Here is a 19,031-nt window from a genome sequence, read left to right as displayed (position 1 = left end):
TTACTCGAAACTGAAACAACAAAAAAGGAAGAAGTATCTAGTCTCTTTAAGATGTAACGTTGTCATTGTTTGTACACGTCACCCAGCACAACTCTACCGTAATCCCACCCAGCAGCCTTAGAGACTACAGCTGAAGTAATCCAAATCTGTCTTTTTTTTTGTGCCCAGCATTCATTTCCACTTTCCCTTCATCTAGCACATTTCATGGGTCCACTGTTAAACAAACATACTTTGATAATGACCAACAGACCCCTTATAAGAATTCAGTGTAGAATTTTGTGTCAGGCCAAAACACAAAGGAAAGTTTAAATTTCCATTTTATTCTTGACAGGAAGCTGTTTTTAAATGGTTACGGAAATTCTTGGCCTAGTAGGTAGGGATTTGATGGGCAGATTTTGGAGCCAAGATGTTTTGGAAAAGTATTTGCAGGTATTACATCACATGGCCAAGTTCTGTTTTCTAGGATTTGAAAGACAGTATGTCATTTCAAAGCAGGGAAGTGAGCAACACAAGCCTCTTTGGCAATGAAAAAAGGCAACCCAGAAGTAGCTCACACACAAAAACAATGAAATAAGAGAAAAGTAAGAAAAATACACAAAGTCTTAAGTCTATAGTAGGGGCTCCTGAACAGCGCTACATGTAGCCCTAATGGCAGGCAATGTTCAAAGAAGCATTCAAACAAACAAACAAAGAAACAACAAACCAGATTCGAACAGCCTATGAACTTTTCCCTGGAGGAGACAGGAAACACACGCTGAGACATCTAACACTGCCTCAACAGCCAAACACTCTTGCTCCCTGTGCAGGGCTAGAGAAAGGGAAAGAGTTTGTCACCAGGACAAATTTGGGAACCCCTGATATGCAATATCGACCTTAAAATTATTTACTTACTTACAAATCTTATTCACATCAGTTATTCCAGAAATAACAGTGCTCTGCAAAGCAAAAACTGGACAACCAAGAGTGAATTCGCAGTTTACAGAATGGACACCAAGCGATTCCCAGGTTCTCCCCAACGGTTGATTAAACAAACAAACAAAAAAACCCAAGTAAACCCACAGCACATCAGTAGCCATATTGTAAGGAACAGGATTTCTAGAAAAATGCTCCATTGAAGCAATATAGCAAAGACTAAATGGGCTACAGCATTATTAGAGTCTAGGCTACAACCTTATTAGAAAATGAGCTATCTACTTTCCAGACTTCCATGAAAAGACAGCTCTACCCAAATACGTCAGGCTAAGGACGATCAAGCGGGCAGACGCACCCAGTAAGAGACAGCAGGCATTACAGATGTTAAATACAGATGTTAAACAGGTACATTTGTTCCAAGGAACATTCTGCTTCCAGAAAATGACTTACAGTTTATTGTTATTACAACAGACTCTGCATTTTCTATATTCTACTAAATATTAAGTCACAAAATCAAGTACTTGAACAGTTACTGAAGTACAAACCCCCAGACATTTAAACTCATTTGACATTATATCATTATTTATCAGAACACTGACTGCAAGAAAACAACACTTCTCAGAATACATTTTAGTGAGACTGGCGGAGAAGATGTCTGACTTCAGTGATTTTCGCCTGCACAATCTGTCTTTGTTTGAAAGTTTCAATTTAAGAGGAGTCTCTGTATTCAAGAGTTTGGAGCTCAGCTGTACTAGTGACTTTCTGATTTGTCCTATGACCGGTCAGGATACAGCTCTGTGTCCGGCATAATAAAAGACCTTTTATGCTTTACTCAAAGTTAACAAATGTTCTTACAACCCCAATATATTATCGTTACTGTATCTTACGCTTTTATATCTGACAAAACTGCAGTCTCGGTCAGGCTGCATCAAACCACCTTCCAGCAGCAAGAATGCATGCACTGACAGAGTTCGAGAAGAACAGGAGGAGAAAAGAAACGCTCCGTAAGTAAAGACAAAAATTAATCTCTTAAATTTAACTGGCAGTAGCACAGCCTTAATTACGCTATGACTAAACATGCATTTTGCCAAACTATTAGCACAGGATAGTCTGAACAAGCATGTCAGGGAGTGCAAGGCTTACAGGGAGGCTTCTCCAACCCTCTTGCTATTCAGGGCATGTTACCAACTTAGCACATAGTAACAAGTGCAGCTTGTGGTCAGCAAGGTTATAGCCAGCTTTATACATGACAATGTATTTAGCTAACAGGACTACTGCTGCTGCACTATATCCAACCCCGACAGCAAGCCACAGAGAAAAGCTATCCTAACCATAACAGCATGTTCTCACAGGAGTGACACTGTTCCTGAATGTTACATATATTTTTTGGACAAATGTTATTTTTGCACACAGACACACACATTGTTCTACAGCATAACGTGATTTAACTTACAATGCAGTAGGTAGCAACCGGAGACGGCAATTTAATGACAGAAAACGATGAGAATTATTCATGTGAAAGATCTTGACAAAAATGAAGCACAAGTCCTGGAAAAGGAGTAAAACCTGAACTGGAATAAAGTTATTTAAAGCATTTGGATCACACCTACAGTATTAGAAACAGAGAGAAAAATAAAAAAACTGGGTTTTTTTAGACCACTTCTTAGAACAAAAATTATAAATTGCAATGTGCTGCACTGCTACTCTGGCTTCAAAATACCAAAGGTCATATTACTGTTACTACAGATTTCTTGTAATTTTACAGTGACTGCTTACTCTTACCAAAGAAAAACATAATTATGAGTCCTCTCCCTCTATCAAAATTATGTTTTAGATAAGAATGAAAGTTATCTGCAACATGCCTTTCATAGTAGGGACAAAACAGAGAAAACAGCTGAAATGCCTGAACTAGCAGCCACCTGTCTAAGAAGCAAGGAGCCGATAACAAGGGCACACCCAGTGAAAGACCCCAAAACTGATAACCTATTTTGCCTGTCAAAACCAGTTTGTTGACCATCCAGTCTTTACACAACTCTTCAAGGCAGACTTTTTCCAGAAGGAATGTTAGCTTTTAAAGCTGCCTTTTCTTCCTGAAGGAAGAGGAAAAGAAAAAAAAAAAAGGAGAGAGAGAGAGAGAGAGAGAGAGAGAGAGAGAGAGAGAGAAAGGGAGTATTCTGTTCTTTTTACACTGAATGACTCAGTATCAGTAGGCCAGTATGTGAATATACATATACTGTTTTGATGAGCATGTTCTAGTCATAAAAATCAAGCATGCAAAAAACCTACAGCCATGAAAGGTCTTGAAAAGCTTTACAAACATAAGGAGTTAATCCTACATATAATATCAAAATATGCCACTGACACGAGAAAAAGCAACCACCTAAGTCAATAAGAATGAAAATAATATTCAAATCTTCTGAAGCTTCTTAAAAGAAAATTCTACCCAGCAGGTAACCGTATCCCTCCGAATGCTACACGTTAATGTAAAATTTCTTAGAACAATTAAACAAAGAGCGTGCATTATTGACTGTGCAGCAAGGACAGAGACACAAATTCTGATATAAATTGCATGCAAAATTTGAAAGATATCTGACTAGTCTGCACAGTCAGTCTCAGCTGGGTTAAGAAAGAACTGCAGCTTAAAAAAACCTGAGTACCTCCTTCCTAACTGCTAGATATTATATGTAGCATTTGAACCCTTATGTTTACTATTCATAAGGCAGAAATGAATTTCTCAGATCTTTCCCTTCTCAGTGAAAGGAAAATGATCATCTGCTTGGATTTTACAATATTGTTTTTAAATAAAGGAATCTGATCTTAATTTAAGGCTAGTTTGCACACTGTGCTGGGGTGGGGGGAGGGAAGAGAAAATGAGCGTGGTCTCTCAGAAAAATTAGGGTAGAACAAAATTTTTCCCAGACCTTTAGAGACCATCCATTCAACTACAGCCTGGGGAAGGCTGCAAGTCCTTTGGTTGTGATACTCAGTTCAGTACAACCCCCAACTGCTTCTACCTGCCTCCATGACTGTGGTAGTTTGACTGAAGGGCAGTGAGAGGAACCAGATCAAGGAACTGATCATGAGCTATTTAAAAACAAAAACAAAAGTGAGAAGCCCAGGAGAGAAAGGTAGGTAGAAGAGGAAAGATACCACAGCCTCTGGTCATATACAATGAAATCTGAAAGAAAAAAGGGATTTCAGGGAATTGTTATGAAGAGACTTGGGTCTTGGGTCCTTGTCAACAAATGCACAAATTAAGTATTCTCTCCCATATTCATTGCTTTCCCCGAGTTGCAGCAGAACAAAACTGACTCAATTCTTAGTTTCACAAGAGTTTACAGAGTTCCCAGTAAAATAAGTGAAAATTTAATAGTTTTCATTCTTTTGCAGTTTTGGAAAGTACAAGGGACCATGGAATTGTCTGTAAAATTGTTTATGAAGGCTTCCTTGAAGAAAAGCTAGAAACCACTTCTTAGACAGTTGCTAGATTTTGCAAAAGTTTATATTCTTGCTCTTGAAGAATTTGCTACAACACAGGGGAGCAGGACAAGAGAAGCAAAAACAAGAGAACTATTTCTAAATTGGCCTATATCCTACTGTAGATGTGGTAACGCGTTAGCAACAGACAGGGAGAAATTTTTTTGGTTTTAACCACGAGCCTTTTATGCATCCGAAGGGAATGTGAAGAGGCAAGCTGAGCCATTGGAACAGCGACTCCGAGACCATACTCCATGGAAAGCAAGATGATCCTGTGACGCTGGGCTCCCCTTACTTCCAGAGGGTAAAGAACCAAAAGTGTTTTTAGCTAATATTATTTTTACACTGAGGCACATGCACAAAGGACGCCACAGAAACGCTGCGTGATCATCAGTGTGCAGGGCAAGATCCGCAGGTTAGTTGTAGACTACAGTCAAAATTTGAGAATTGCTGTATTACACCACAGTTTTGTTAAAAACTGACCCAGCAGAAGCGAGAAGAAAAAGGTTAGTTTGCATTCCAATTAGCCTCCCCAGTTGAGGCTCTTGTATGGCTACATAAATGTAGCTTTTGGTGACAGTACTGGCTTGGTGCACACATAAAACTACAGAGCCTGAGCGCTTACCAGACGCTGTGTGAAAGTTCTGTTTTCTCATCTTAATTTAGACTTCATTCTCAATTAAGAAAAGACGACCAATCCTGGATCCTATTCTTTCTGGAGCATTTCCTCCAAAAGTCTCTGAAAATACGAGTTGTTAATGAGCAGCTTGTGCTTTCAGCAGATACAATGCAGACATGTTTAAACCTGTAGCTACACCAGTACAGAACTTAAAGCCAAACAGTTCCTTTTTATTTCTGTTAAAATATAACAGAGATGCTGCCATTAAGCAGGCTTCCATCTGCTTCATGATAGTAAGACATCAGTGAAATTTTCTGGAACATTTCCTCACAGAAACAGCTGGTCTACACAAAAAATACTTGTGTTATTTAAAAATAACAGCATAACAGCAATATTGAGAGTCGCTGACATCACAAGTAACAAAACAACGGATTTCAGAGATAACAGGATACTGAGGGTCTCTTAATCCGCACACTCTCCTCCTCCACTTTTTCAGAGGCAGCAAACATCCTAGGAGTTTCATTCCTTTGAAAAGATGAAAATAGTAGAGTCCTGGTATTCTCACTACCGCTGAAAGGTTCTTTGAAGTCTGCTCACATTCTCTTTGAAATTATCCTGTCGAGTCCCCTGTCCTTCCTCCTGCTCAAAGAGATTCCTCTACGGTGGCTTGCTGTTTACAAGACAACACTGATATAGATTTTTCACATGGGCCGATTAAGACTTGTGGGTTTTTACTCCATTTGAGATTCATGTTTAAATGAACTCTCCCTTCACTGCTTTTTAAAGGCAAATGTAACAAAGACGCCTTTTCACCCAACATTTGGTCTTCCAAAAATGTTGCATAGAGTCTTTCATGTCCAAAACTAGTAGCTTCCAAATGCAAAACACAGAAAACATGCAACCTCTAGCAGTATGAGGAGAAAAACTAATCACTTAACATAAAAAAACAGAGAAGTAAGAATTAAGTCCCTTTGTGAATTTAATGCCAAACCAAAGATATGCTGTTTCAACAATATCTATTTATTGCTAAGACTCAAGAAAATTAAATCAATGAAGTGAAGAGTTAATGGATAAACACCTAATTCTACTTTTGCTTAATTTCTTTTTGTTTATTCACAAGTATGTTTAAAATTCAGGTGCTAATTAGAGGTTCAAAAAGGAAGAAAACTTGTTTAAGTTCACAGTGGGAAGTAAAGGAGAAATGTGCGAGTGTATTTCTAAATCCTCAAGAGAAAACAATAACCAAAACCAGCCACCCCTACCAAAACCAGCCAGCCCTATAAACAAACAATACTTTAATACAGCAAATTTAAATTATCCATCAAAACATTCTTTTGGCTTTTTTTTTTTAACTGTAAACATTTAAAGGATATTTAACTATATTTTGGCTCTGTTTCTCTCTCCTTGGGACAATCCTTGAAATAGATTTCAATTTCAATTTAAATAGAAACTATCAATAATAAAACACATCAGTAGCACAAAAAATGATTATTCTCTATGAGAACAAAATGTAAAAGACTTTTCATAGACATTTTAAGCTATATAATTAATTAAATATATACAGATAACACCTTCCAAAAGGTGTCAGATAACGCCTATCAAAAAAGTGCAAGTGGCGATATGATTAGACCAGTAAATTTGTCTCTAATTAAAGTTTAAATATCAACACAGCAGAAAACCTAAGAATAGGTAGAAAATAAAAATCAAGGTTTCCTGCTTGCTGATTTAAATAATCAATGCAAGCATAATTTAAATTAGTCCATTCTGGCACATGTGTAGTTAGTAAAGTATCACTTGATACTAATTTTCCTAAAGGAATTTGTTGAAAAACTCCACTTCACATAGTAGGTATGTCATAGATAAGAATGCAAGACAGGGTTTCAGCTACGCATTAACCATATAGATACCATAAATAAATAATGGTGTCTGGAAGACTGCGCATTGCCCTTGGGATGCCAACCCAAAATAAAACAAAACCTTAAGTTAATTCACAACTTCACCATTTCTGTGGCTTACTTAAAGCACACACATACATGCACGCACTTGAGGAAGTCAGTCTACATCACATACTGCACGGTTTGCAAAGCAATCAGTGCACCTTACTATGTCACAGCACAGCACAACACACTACCTGATTTTACTGGTGTGATCCCACACCAGGCCAAACACTGGCAGCACCAAAAGTAAACCGAGAATACAACACCCAAGTGAGAACCTGTCTTGTCCTGATGCACACAAAGTTTTTCAAGAGCTTCACTCGCAGCCTCTGTACAAATCTATGGAAATGACAAGGCACAATTAGGCACAGTGAGACAGCTAGTTCTTCACTCCTCCTTTTGAAAACTGGAAACAGATTTTTCTATTCAAAGTCTTACCTATAAACTAAAGTTTGAAGTTCCACCAGTTTAAATTAAATGAGATTTTCAATCCACTTTAAACTGTTACAAGCCACAACTTAGATATGAAAAGGCTTCAAAACTAAAGCTTAAACAAACCTAAACAATTTAAACTAAATTGAAAGAAATTGGTTTCAGGTTAACGTGCCTTCAGAATGAGCTTGTTTATTTTTTTTCTTTAACCATCTCTGATCAATATTGTGAAACTTGCAGGTTAACAAACCTTTGTGTCACCAGTACCAGCTCTGATCATCAGCCCTGGTCAGACCACGTAACAGACCACTGCCGTGAAGTGAGCCGCAGCCTGTATGACACTGCAAATTGAAGAGTTGTAAAATAAAGACTAACAACCAGTCAGAAGTTGATTACATCACACAGCTGTTAAAGTTACATTTATATCTTTAACCATATGGTAGTCAAACATGGTCAAACATCTAATTCTTGAGAAGAACTGCCACACTTCCCTAATAAATTGGGTAAAAATCCATCAGGAAACTCAGATGCCTTCAACTACATATGCTGATTAGCCCCAGCACCATTACACAATATGACCACATTCTTCTTCGTAGTTAGTTCAAAGTATCATAAGTTTCCTGAAAGTCAGTAAGGAGGCCTAGCTATGATGAAAGCTGCCCTAAAAAGTGTTTTTTATTTCAAACTGCTTTCACTTGAAACGTTGACACTCTTCACCATGACAGCACAGCAATAAAGGTTTTGTTAAGCCTCCTTCACCATGTTAAATAATAACTGAACAGTATGCTAATTTACTTTCCTCTAGTGAACTGTCTGCATTCCCTTCCGATTTCCTGTAGCTACAAATATGATAATCAGGAGAACAAAGACTCTAGTACAGCCATTCAGGAACCAGCAAACGAAATGAAGTATGTCTGATTCCGTAACATGCAAGAAAGACCTGCAGCCCAGTTTGCTCCATGCACTGCAATCCCGTGTAAGCACATGTTTAAAAAGGATAATGAAAACGCACGTTTGCGTAAAGTTACTCTTTTTAACTTCGCCGACAATACAGCCACTGAGCGACACAGCCGTTCTCAAACTAACCAATTTACCTTTAATTCCCACTTCCTCCCAAGCCTCTCTGAACATTCAACTTCTGGCACTCCATCAGTCCCCTTTTATCCCAGTTTCTTTTTATAAATCCAAGGTCAGGTTTCCTTTCCCATCTCATGTGATGTGCTGGACTGAAGTTCTGCCAGCGTGGTCGGTCCAGGCAACTGCCAAACCCCATCCCGCGCCACAGCGCTCCTCGCCCGCCTGCTCCGCCATCCCGCGACCCGCAGCCTCCCGCTCTCAGCGTTTTTCTCACGTTTAGTGGAAAGAGATGAGGAAATGGGGGGGGGGGGGGGGTGGAAATGAGCATTTCGCCTTGACAATTTTAACGCGCCCGGAGGGAAATTTCTGCCGCGCCCCCGCCGCTGCGCAAGGGCGGCCGCCGGCCGAGGCAGGGCTGCCCCCGCGGGGCCGGGCGCCGACTCGCCCCCAGCACCCTCCCGGGGCGGCCGGGCCGCGGCGGCGAGGCCCAGCCCGGCGCGGGCGGGAGGCCCCGGCCGCGGCCCCTCACCTCCTCCTCGCTCTCGCTGCGGAAGCACAGGCAGGCCGCCCGCTTCTTGTAGCCGTCGCCGTCGTAGGTGCGCGTCTGGTTGGACTTGAGCTTCATCATCCTCCGCTCTGAGGGGGGCGGCGGGGCGGGGGCAGGCCGCAGGGACGGCGAGGCCCGCGGCCTAGAGGGCTGAGGCGGCGGGGGCGGGCAGGGTGGCGGCGCCGGGAAGGACCCGCCGCGGCTCCCGCGAGGGGCGGGCAGGGGAAGGACGGGGGGGACGGAGGGGGACCCGCCTCCCCGCAGGAGTCTCTTTCTCTGGCTCTCTCTGTCTCCCGCAGGCCGGGAGCCACCCGCTACGCGCTGCCGCCTTTCGCCCGCCTCATCCCTCCCTTCACTTCCAGCCGCTCCGCCGCCGCTGCCAGCGCTCCGGCCACCGCCGACGACGACGACCGCCGCGACGCCATCTTGGGGCACGCTACGCAAACGGCGTAAAGCCGCCGGGCGCGGGAGGCGGCGGCTGCCCCCTGCCGCTTCACGGCGCGCCCGCCACGCAGACGGCGCAGTCCGGCTTCCAGAATCGCTCCCCCCTCCCCTCCCGCCGCACTGTCGCCACCACGCCTCCGCCTCCTCCCTGCGCCTCGCCGCGAGCTCTTTGCGCCAACAGCGCGGCGCAGACGGGCTTGGAGAATAAGGCGATGGTGCGTAAGCCGCTAGCTGGGCGGCTGCGTGCCGGGGCGCCTTAACAGTTACGCAAAAGGCGCCGAGGCAGCGCCGGCGCTCCGCGTTGCCGGGCACATGGCTGCCGCTTTGACAGCGGCGCTACGCAAAGCGCGTAGCCGCCGGGCCGGGAAGAATGCCCATCTTGCGCAAGGCGGGGAGGGGGGAAGGGGGGTTACGCTAGTGGCGGAGCGCGCGGCCGTGGGGGCCATTGTACCCCAGCGCCCTGAGGAGAACAAAGGTGCGGGCGGCGGGGCGGCGCCGGGGGCTACACCCCGGGGACGGGCCTGCCCCCCGGGGGGGATCACCCCAGGCTGGATGCAGCACGCAGCCGCCTGCACCCCGGCTCAGCCCCTCACCCCGCGTGAGGCTCACACAACTCGGGTGTCAAAGGTGGCTCTTCTAAAGTGGCCGTTTTCAGGCAATTTTGGGCTTCGACCTCAAGGCAGGTTTTCACAGGAGCTGTCACCGAGGACTGTGAGCACCAGGCACAACGCTGCCTCTCAGGAAAAGCTGTGCTGATGGCTAGCATCCATCAGCTGCAAAATACCACAAAATCTCCCCAATTTATAATAAAAATTAAATTAAAAAAAGAGAAGAGGCCACAGGTTAGGTATGCATTTGTACAGTCGCCTCATGGGCGAGTGGCTGGGCCCGGGGCAGACAGAGCCCGGCAATGCCGCCACACAGTCCAGCAAAAAGGGGGAATCTGCCCAAAGGGCTGACTGCTTCAAAGCAAAAAAATCCTGGCAAGCACCCGAGTACTTCCCTAACCATCGTTTGCCCAGTATTGTTTTAGATTCAGCCTGGTCTCCTCTGTGCAATGGGAGATATAGTCGAAAATGGAGGGCATCAGGCCCGTCTTGTGACTCCGTGCATTTGTCCAATAAAACTGTCATTTGCCCGGTGTGGATTCCACTAAACAGCATCCAGGGAGGCACCAGCCAGGAAGGAGACATCGTTAATGGCTATGTTTCTCAGACCCCAGCAGCTCAGATGGCATAATGCTAAAACAAAACACACACACTCTCTTTGAGATGAGGATTCAGCCAGTCCCAGGCTGAATAGATTGGTGGGTTAGGAAAGTAGTGAGATTTTTAAAAGCAGAGGTAGACTCTTTCACAAAGGAAATGTTAAGTACACTAATGTTCTTCACCCCAAGACAAAAGCCATCTATATTCATTCACATGGATCTTCCCTTCACTGACTCAAATGTCCTTTTTGGAAAAAAAAAAAAAAAGAAAAAAGAAAAAAGAAAACTCCATCATTATTCATTATTTAATAACAACTGCCACATGCTTCCTTAAGTACTCCAAGTGACTTTGCTTAATTTCACATGAGGTTAAACATTTTGCTGAGCACAACACTGGCTTCCCACATAGATTCACAATTGTAAATGCGTAGTAGCAAGTATAAGCATTACCACTACAATGTAAAATAAGCAGAACCTGAATGAAAAGCCCTAGCAGATCTGGACAATTCAGAAGGTCAAGAATATTGCTAGCAAAGCTTAAGAAAAATAGTTTCTTTAATGCACACTGCCACTAAGAACTAGGTTGTAAAGTGCACCCTGCTAAATCCACTCATCTGAGATTCAACAGTTTTGTCTGGATTATGTTTGGCTAAATTGCAGTCTACAAATTTCCACAGAGGCAGATGGAACAGTTACTTAAAATAAAAATTTGAAACACCTAATCTCCCCCCAGTGACAGTTAACACCGACAGTTCAAATTCCCTTGGAATCAGAGGAATCACATGCCCATTATTTCCTCCCCCCTAGACTGAACTGGAGTCAGTTCCTTTTCTACTCGGCTATAATCCAACTTAATCTTCCAGTGTTCAGCACTTCTGTGATATTAAGGCTGTCCTAGAACAAAATATCATTTAGCAGGCAACTGAAAAATCATTCCCAGTTAGCATCTATCCCGTTATTAGTTTGCGGGTGACATCTACTGGTAGGATGCATACTGCAGAGGACCCTGGCTCTGCGCTGCACCTCCCTGTCCCAGCTCCTCAGCTCCAGACAGCACATGCTGTCACAACCACCCTATTTTTCTTAGGTCACAGTTAATTATCACAGTGACTTCAGAATGGGAATAGAGGAAATGCCGACCTCCCCGCACTGTTTGTGTCTGACTCATTGAAGGCCTCAGGCTAACACAGCTGAATTTGTTGAATTTTCTGTCTACAATATAGAACAGTCTCTCAGCTCAGGTTTATTGCATTACTAGAAATTACTAAAAATGAGCGTCTTCCTAGACAGACTTGAAAAACTGCCTGCAGCACTTCAGTGCCGCCATGAACCCAGGCTCCTCATTCCTCCATAAATCACCTCTGCTCACTAGCAAAACCCTACATCAGTCATCACCAAACCCAGGAAGTTCTCATAACCTGTTTTCTAATCAGAAGTTCTTTTTACACAACTGTTGTTACACATGCCAATCACCTAGCAATTTGAGTCACCTCTTTCATTACATGAGCATTAGATTTCTGTGTTTAAATAACACACACTGATGCAACCCAGGTGACATTTTCACCTATTTTATTATACACAAAACATAAGCAGAAATTCTACTGAGGAGGCTGACCACGTCCACGACCAAATCCACCTCTCTGCAACAGAAAAGAAAGAGCATTAGAAGTCATTGCATGCACCCCTGCTCCAAGTGTCACATAACTTTGATCTACTTGAGACGAGTTACCTGACACAGGTTAACCAGAAAAGCAAGACTAAGCACAAACCCAGCCCATCTTAAGCCAACTGTCTGTATCATGTCCAAACCCTTCCATGCACTAACAGCTAAAGCATAAAATAATGCATTTCCTCTAAAGATCGCAACATGCTTCTCAAATGTGTCGCTGGCTTCTTGTCACAGCATTGAGGCCATCATCTCGTTCCCCTGACAGAAGTGCAGCAAACGAGTTCAGCATAAAGGATAACAGTCACAGGCCTCCCGGAGAAGATCAGTGCCAAATACCTAACCCCAGCACGGAATAACTGAGAAGCACCACACTGAAGAGCATGCAGGTATGACCTATCTGGTGTCCCCTATCCAAAGCCTTAACACAGGAAGCAAATCCTGAATGCAAATACTTACAAACTGAAATTCAGTAGCTGCTCCAGCACCAGCCTCAGCCTTCTTGTCAGCACCAGCTGGAGAGAAAGAGATGAATGAGTTACAGATCAAAGAATCCACTCCCCAAGTGCAGAACTCTTGCTTCAAATCAAAGGAGGCTACAAAAGAGGCTAAATATAACAAATTAAAACAGCTATCATTGAGACAGTTACAGTTAATAAACCCACCCCAGAAAAAATCCACAGTTCAGGCTGACAAATTAAAAAAAGTCACATCCATAAGCAGATACAGAACAATTCTCTTGTGCAAACATCTAAGCTATGCCAGAAGTCCAGTTTTCCTCATTTCCTCCTTGAAAGCAGGTCAATATTGAAGATCAATCTCCCAGAGAAAAGCTGCACAAACAGCAAGCTCAGCCTGATATCCATACAGCAACATTACAGATACTCACGTGGAACAGCACTGCGTCTGTAAGTATCCCTGTCAGCTTCTCCCCGAGTAAGACGAGCAGGGCGTTCACCTTCCAGACCTGTAAACGAAAACAGCAACATCAAATACACTGTTTATACAAGCAACAACCATTTGTGTGTGACCCTGCATTTGAAGGTGGCAAAAAAGGAAAGACCCTGCATTGAAGCATCAGACCTACCAGAATAGCTACACCTTAGACAGCTTAGTATATATAAATGTAAACAAAGGAGTGATATTGTACGAAAAACTTCACTTTACAAGTGAAATCTGTTTAACTGTGTAAGCTTGTGCATGGGTTGAAGTTATAAATAATGTAAAAACTGGATTTAGAGCACCATCTCAACAACGGTCTACGGGCAAACACAGCTAGAGCACTTGCTTCAAATAAGGGCCAAAAATGAAGAAGAAACAAAATCCCAGAAATAGGGGAATCTGTCATGTCTGACAGGCTCCTTCTTAGCTAAGCCACAAATTGCACGACATTCTCATCCCAACCTAAAATACAGCTACACTATCGGTATCACAAATCCTCCAAAATGGAATAGATTAATAAAACTAAGAGCAGATTATCTATATAACATCAGATTAATATTGGACAGAACACTTGTAGGAAAGAAACAAATCTGTTGGACTGCCAGCCTCTGTGCAACCCTCGCTGCATTCCCCTGCAATACCAATAATGAAATATTCTCCAGCAGCACCAGACCAAGGCCTTCACGCTCAAGCAGTAAAATAGAGTAAAGGCTGGATGTTGTATGACACACCACAGTGTTCCAACAGTCTCAAATGTGCTGCAAGAAACACATGAATTGTGTTTTTCTGTAGGCTTGATTTACACCATAGGCACTAGCTGTCCCATATAAAATCAGTTCTTACAATAGATGCTTTTAAAACAAAGAGAAACACTATGCACAGATGTGACAAGAGATTATTTAACTTATCCTACAGCTGCTTCTACATCCCTCTTTTCTGTTAGGGTTAAACTCTTTTTTTGTTTGTTTTTACTTCAGATCTGTCCATCCTTCATTTCTAACAGCTCAATCACATATGTAGCAGACAAATTGCAAATATCAAATACACAGTAGTCTAAAATCTGCTTTAGACTAAATGTTTCAACTTTTGCATCAAGCCTCACTTGAGAAAGCTGGTAGCACTGCATGAAAGTACCAGAAAAGGCAAAAAAACCCCAAAAGCTCAAGCAAAACTTTGAGGTTTCGACTCTGCACCACCTTCCCCACACTCAACTCTGATTCCTACTCTACTGCAGTGTAAAGCAGCTAGTCCACAGAGAAGCAGTACTGTAGCAACAAACAATTCCTGCAGCAGGACCAGCTAACCCCAGTAAGATGTGGACGGAATGAGGTCACTGGCAATGCACAAGGCCTGTGATGCTGCACATGAAGCTTCCTCACAACAAGAAACTCTAAGCACATTTTTGCCAAGAACTAAGCCTCACCCTCCCATCAGATATGCAGCTTCTTCAGCTCGCTGGATAAACACAACATCTAAAGACTACGTGCGATAAATTCCAACACTCCTCAGAGATCAAATAAACTATCATCTTCCTATTCCAATGCATGTCTTGCTTTTGAAGCAGATGATGCTACAGTTTTGTCTTGCTGACGAAGTTGAACGATTTGCAGACAAAACTCCCCCATCGCATATACACACGCTGACACAGATTCTGTCCCGAGTGTGCTGTACAGCACTTGCTGACTGGAACATGATGTGGCCCAGAAGCGTGAAGCACAGACTCCTAGTGTATACCAGAAAGAGCTCTGTAATGTAGTCCCAGCCTTCACAGAATAAGTCCTTGTTTGAGAGTGGAATGACATCCTACAACAAAATTATCTTTTGTAAACAGAAGAGGCAACTCCACACAAGTAAGGCAGAGGACCTCCTACCTCCTCAATAGCATGGCAATGCTATTCTGCCAACCATGGCTGCAGTAATTTTCTCTCTCCCTCCTGTAACAGATTTCAGAAGTTTTGGTCACGAGGACACCCTGGACAACTTGATGTTTTATAATTTGTGCTCTACATTGTGATGTTTCTTTCCCACTACTGGACCAAAAAAAGGAAAACGAAGCAGAAGGGATTTCACACATCATTTCCAAAGGCATACAAGCAATGTAACCATCCTTCCCACTTTAATTATTACCTTAGAACAGAGGAACATTTTCAGAACTGAACTGAAGGACATGGTGGCTTGATCACATTCATCTAAAGTTTATTTATACTGCACTACTATTTGATATCCTTTATGATGAGCAGTGTCATAATGATTCCGAAACTATTCCAAGGCCATTAAACAAGTACCCAAAAGGGAGAAGGGTACATTCTACCTAGTGTGTGAAACAGGGAGATTTGCAACCCCCACTTTATTTTTTTAATATTACTATTTGCAACCCAAAAACATACCTCTCGGCAATGCACTTCAGATACTTGCAGAAAGCACCACAACATTTTACAAGGAGATGCCCGTGAAGAGGCAACTGCAGGCAACTTGAGAAATCAACAATGGTAGATATGTTTACATGACTAGCATTTCCATTTCTCTCTGGGATGTGAAAAAACCATGAAAAAAATCAAAACTACAAACAAAACATACTACATGCATTTGTTGAAAACTTTTAAAACTGAAGGCAGCCTTAAGGACTTGGCTTGCCTAACAGCACGTTAAAAGCACATGATAAAGCCAGCACTGTGGACATCCAACTGGTCCTAAGTGCCACAGCCAAATCCCCATTTGAAGTATATGCAGCACCTACGCTTCGTTTCAGCTTTCTGCCCCTGAATCCTGTGTCACTGTACGCTACATCGAAAAGCAAGTTTGTTCCACATACTGGTAATCCTAGGCAAGGCTACTCATATCTTACACAACAGCCCCTCAGGTAGCTCTTCCAAGTATAACGCAAGCAGAGGCAAGGTTCTCTCTATCTGCTGGACTAGACAGACAACCCATATGCCGCCTTCCCAGCGGAGAACTGCAGCAGGTTCTTCCCAAAAGACAAGAATGATTTGTAAAAAGCCTTCTGGCTAACTAGGGGCATCCTCTGTCGGGGACCTCAGCAACGTCTGGGCACTAGCTACCACCTAGATCCACAGCCCGAGGTTTCAGCAGGCCTGCTCGCAGTCAGACAAGCCACGGAATGGTTGTGTCCCACACTGAAAGCACTCTTCCCAGCCTTTCATTCCATTTCACAGCTTTCTTCAGCGCTCTCCAATTTTTCAGCAGTCCAGCAACCATCACACCAGCACCAAACACAAAGCAATAAAACTTACACATCTCCATTTGGTCTATTCATGTTTATGCATCAAAGAATCATACTAATTCACACCCATTCAGCTGACTATCCAAAGTTACGCTGTCCACCAGGCCTAACTTCATCACACGCTCTCTGCTGCGGACACAGCAGTCACCTCTCGACCACAGCTTACCTTTGGGCCGCGGTCGGCCAGTCTCGGGGCGGCTACGGCGCAAGGTTGCGGGCACGATCTCAGGGGGAAGGTGGAGGTAATCGCGCAAGTACTGGATGCCCTCGTTGGTCAGGTACCAGTAGAAATGCCTCCACGCAAACTGCTCTTTCACATAACCGCGGGATTTCAGAGACTAGAGAGAGAATTCTCAGTTACTTTTCAGTTGAGCGTATGATCTTTATCATCATTCAACATCTCCAATCAATACCATCGCTAGATGTTTTTCTCTGTTAACAGAAATAAGCAATAAGTGCGGAATAACAGAATAAAAATAAATAAAAGTTTATGTGCAGAAGACAGAACCGCAGCATCACTCACATTCTAGTTCCAAAGGAAAATTTAAGGTTATCACACACAAAAATATCACAACTTCAAAAAGAGGACTACAGATTTGTGTCAATTAAAAAGAAAACAGTCTTGGACAGTCTGTGTAAACACAGCAATAAAACAGGTAAACAGGAAACAGGCCAGTAATCAGTAAAATGGGAAAACAACCAGAACAAGGTAAGAAACAGTAAATGCAAAGTAGGATTTGGCAATGTCTACTCATCCGGATACCCTACACGAGCCTGTACACCCACAGCCCAGCCCCAGCAGTGCCGCCTCGCCCTGTACCTGCATGGCTTTCATGACATGGAGGTTGGGTACGTTCTTGTCTACCAGCTCGGGGTGCTTGGGCATGTGGACATCTTTCTTGGCTACCATCACTCCCTCCTTAAAAAGGAGCTCGTAGATGGCAATTCGGTTCTTCTTGGGCATCAACATCTAAACAAAAGACAAGCAAGAAACAGCAAATTTTGCTGGCTGAAACTAAACGTGTTCATGAATCCAAAGTCTACCGGAAATAATAAAAAAACCACACTGATAAGTGGGCTGTTTTTGATAAGAGGAACCCTCCCGAGTCCCCCGGTGAGAGACCGGCACGGCCGCCGCAGCCCAGCCCCGCAGCTGCCGGGCCTGCAGCGCCGAGGCCCGGCCCCGCCGGTAACAGCCCCCTCCGGGGCCCCGCGCGGCCTACCGCCCCCCCTCCCGCTCCCGCCCCGGGGACTCGGGCCTGGGCCCTCCCCACCCCGGAAATACCCCGGCGGGGGACCGGGCGGCAGCTGCCCCGCCGCTGCCGAGCGGCGGCCCCGCGGCGCCGCCCCGGGATGGCGCCGATGCGAGACCGATGCAGGCCGGGAGCGCGGCCTCACCGTGGCGGCGGCGGCGGGCCCAAGAGCGGAAAGGAGGACGCATGCGCAGCGCGGCCGCTTCCGGCCTCCGGAAGGCCCCCTGGCGCGGCGGGTGGCCGCGGCAGTGCCTGAGGGAGACGCGCCAAGGCCCCCTCCGCGCCGGGCAGCGGGGTTGCCGCGGCGGTGCCTGATTGGAACCGCGCCGCCTTCCCGCGGGGCCGGTCTCGCCGGCGAGAGCCGGCAGTTGCGCTGCTTCTTCCGCGGTCACGTCGCCCCATGCTGCCCCTCCGCGCCCCCGGCCCCGGGCGCCCTCTGCTTCACCCGGCGCCGAGAGGGCGACACGGTGCGAGGCCTAGCCCATGGGGAGCAAACCGCGCTCCCCTTTTTGGAGCAAAACCAGCGTTTCGTGCAGTGTGTGTGCATGAGGGGGGTTCGCTGCCATTTCTGGTGTCCCCGCGTGTCCCAGCTTCGCTGGCCGTTGGTACCTGGGGGACAGGGCAGGCAGCAGAGGCCTGGCACACTCGGTGCATGCACCAGACTCCCCCCTGCAGAAACCTGCCCTGGATTCGGGCCGTGGGAGGCTCCCTGATCCCCTCCGCGGGGTGCTGGAGCAAAGACAAACAGAGAAACACCCCCACACACCCTGGGCGAAACCAGGCCGGGCTTCGTTTAATGGCGCCTTTAAATATTTCATGAGGCGAGTAAGGAAATACGGCCCGTGCCGGCGCGGGGGGGTCGCGACAGCCTCCGGCACCGGCCAGCTGCTGCCTCGCCGGGCGGCTGCCGCCCACGGGGATTCGCCCCACTCCCCCGGCCCCGGAGAGCGGCAGCCACCGGACCCCGTGACGTGCAGCCCCCGGGGTCTCCACGGGGGATTTTGAGATCCCAGGGGGTTGGGAAAACCCTTGAATCACTGTTTTTAATCAGGCCGGGGAGGAAGGCGCGTGCACGGGAGGCCGCGGCGCCCGTCCCTCCTCCCGCCCGGCGCGGCGGGGACCCCCGCGGCCGCACGTGTCCGGGCCTGATCGGCTTTGCAGCGCCGGCTCCTTTCCTCACACCGGAGGCAGATTGCCAGGATCATCCCGCACGCCCTCGCCCGAGGGGGGGGGGGATTAGCGCCCCGGGGGCACGTCACCAGCCCCGCTCCGGCCGC

The 19,031-nt window shown here is 45.4% G+C and overlaps 1 protein-coding gene and 1 long non-coding RNA gene across 2 annotated transcripts in view; one reads left to right on the top strand and one right to left on the bottom strand.

Annotated features, from left to right (window-relative positions):
* RPS10 (ribosomal protein S10) overlaps positions 1–17,968 on the bottom strand; it is a 40,530-nt gene extending 22,562 nt beyond the window's left edge. The window contains exons 1-5 of the mRNA XM_064497959.1: positions 17,787–17,968; positions 17,322–17,471; positions 16,668–16,839; positions 13,208–13,285; positions 12,778–12,833 (exon numbers count right to left, since the gene is read on the bottom strand). Coding sequence (XP_064354029.1) covers positions 12,778–12,833; positions 13,208–13,285; positions 16,668–16,839; positions 17,322–17,471; positions 17,787–17,942 — 612 coding nt within the window. The 5' untranslated portion in view covers positions 17,943–17,968. The remainder of the gene's footprint in view (positions 1–12,777; positions 12,834–13,207; positions 13,286–16,667; positions 16,840–17,321; positions 17,472–17,786) is intronic.
* On the top strand, positions 1,715–8,382 carry LOC135323710 (uncharacterized). Its single transcript, XR_010385195.1, has 3 exons — positions 1,715–1,916; positions 4,589–4,693; positions 7,618–8,382. It is a non-coding gene; the product is annotated as an uncharacterized LOC135323710 (long non-coding RNA).
* Positions 17,969–19,031: the final 1,063 nt, after the last annotated feature.

The sequence above is a fragment of the Dromaius novaehollandiae genome, chromosome 27 (assembly GCF_036370855.1).
Source record: "Dromaius novaehollandiae isolate bDroNov1 chromosome 27, bDroNov1.hap1, whole genome shotgun sequence".
Lineage (NCBI taxonomy): Eukaryota > Metazoa > Chordata > Aves > Casuariiformes > Dromaiidae > Dromaius > Dromaius novaehollandiae.
This window is presented reverse-complemented; position numbering and strand designations above follow the sequence as displayed.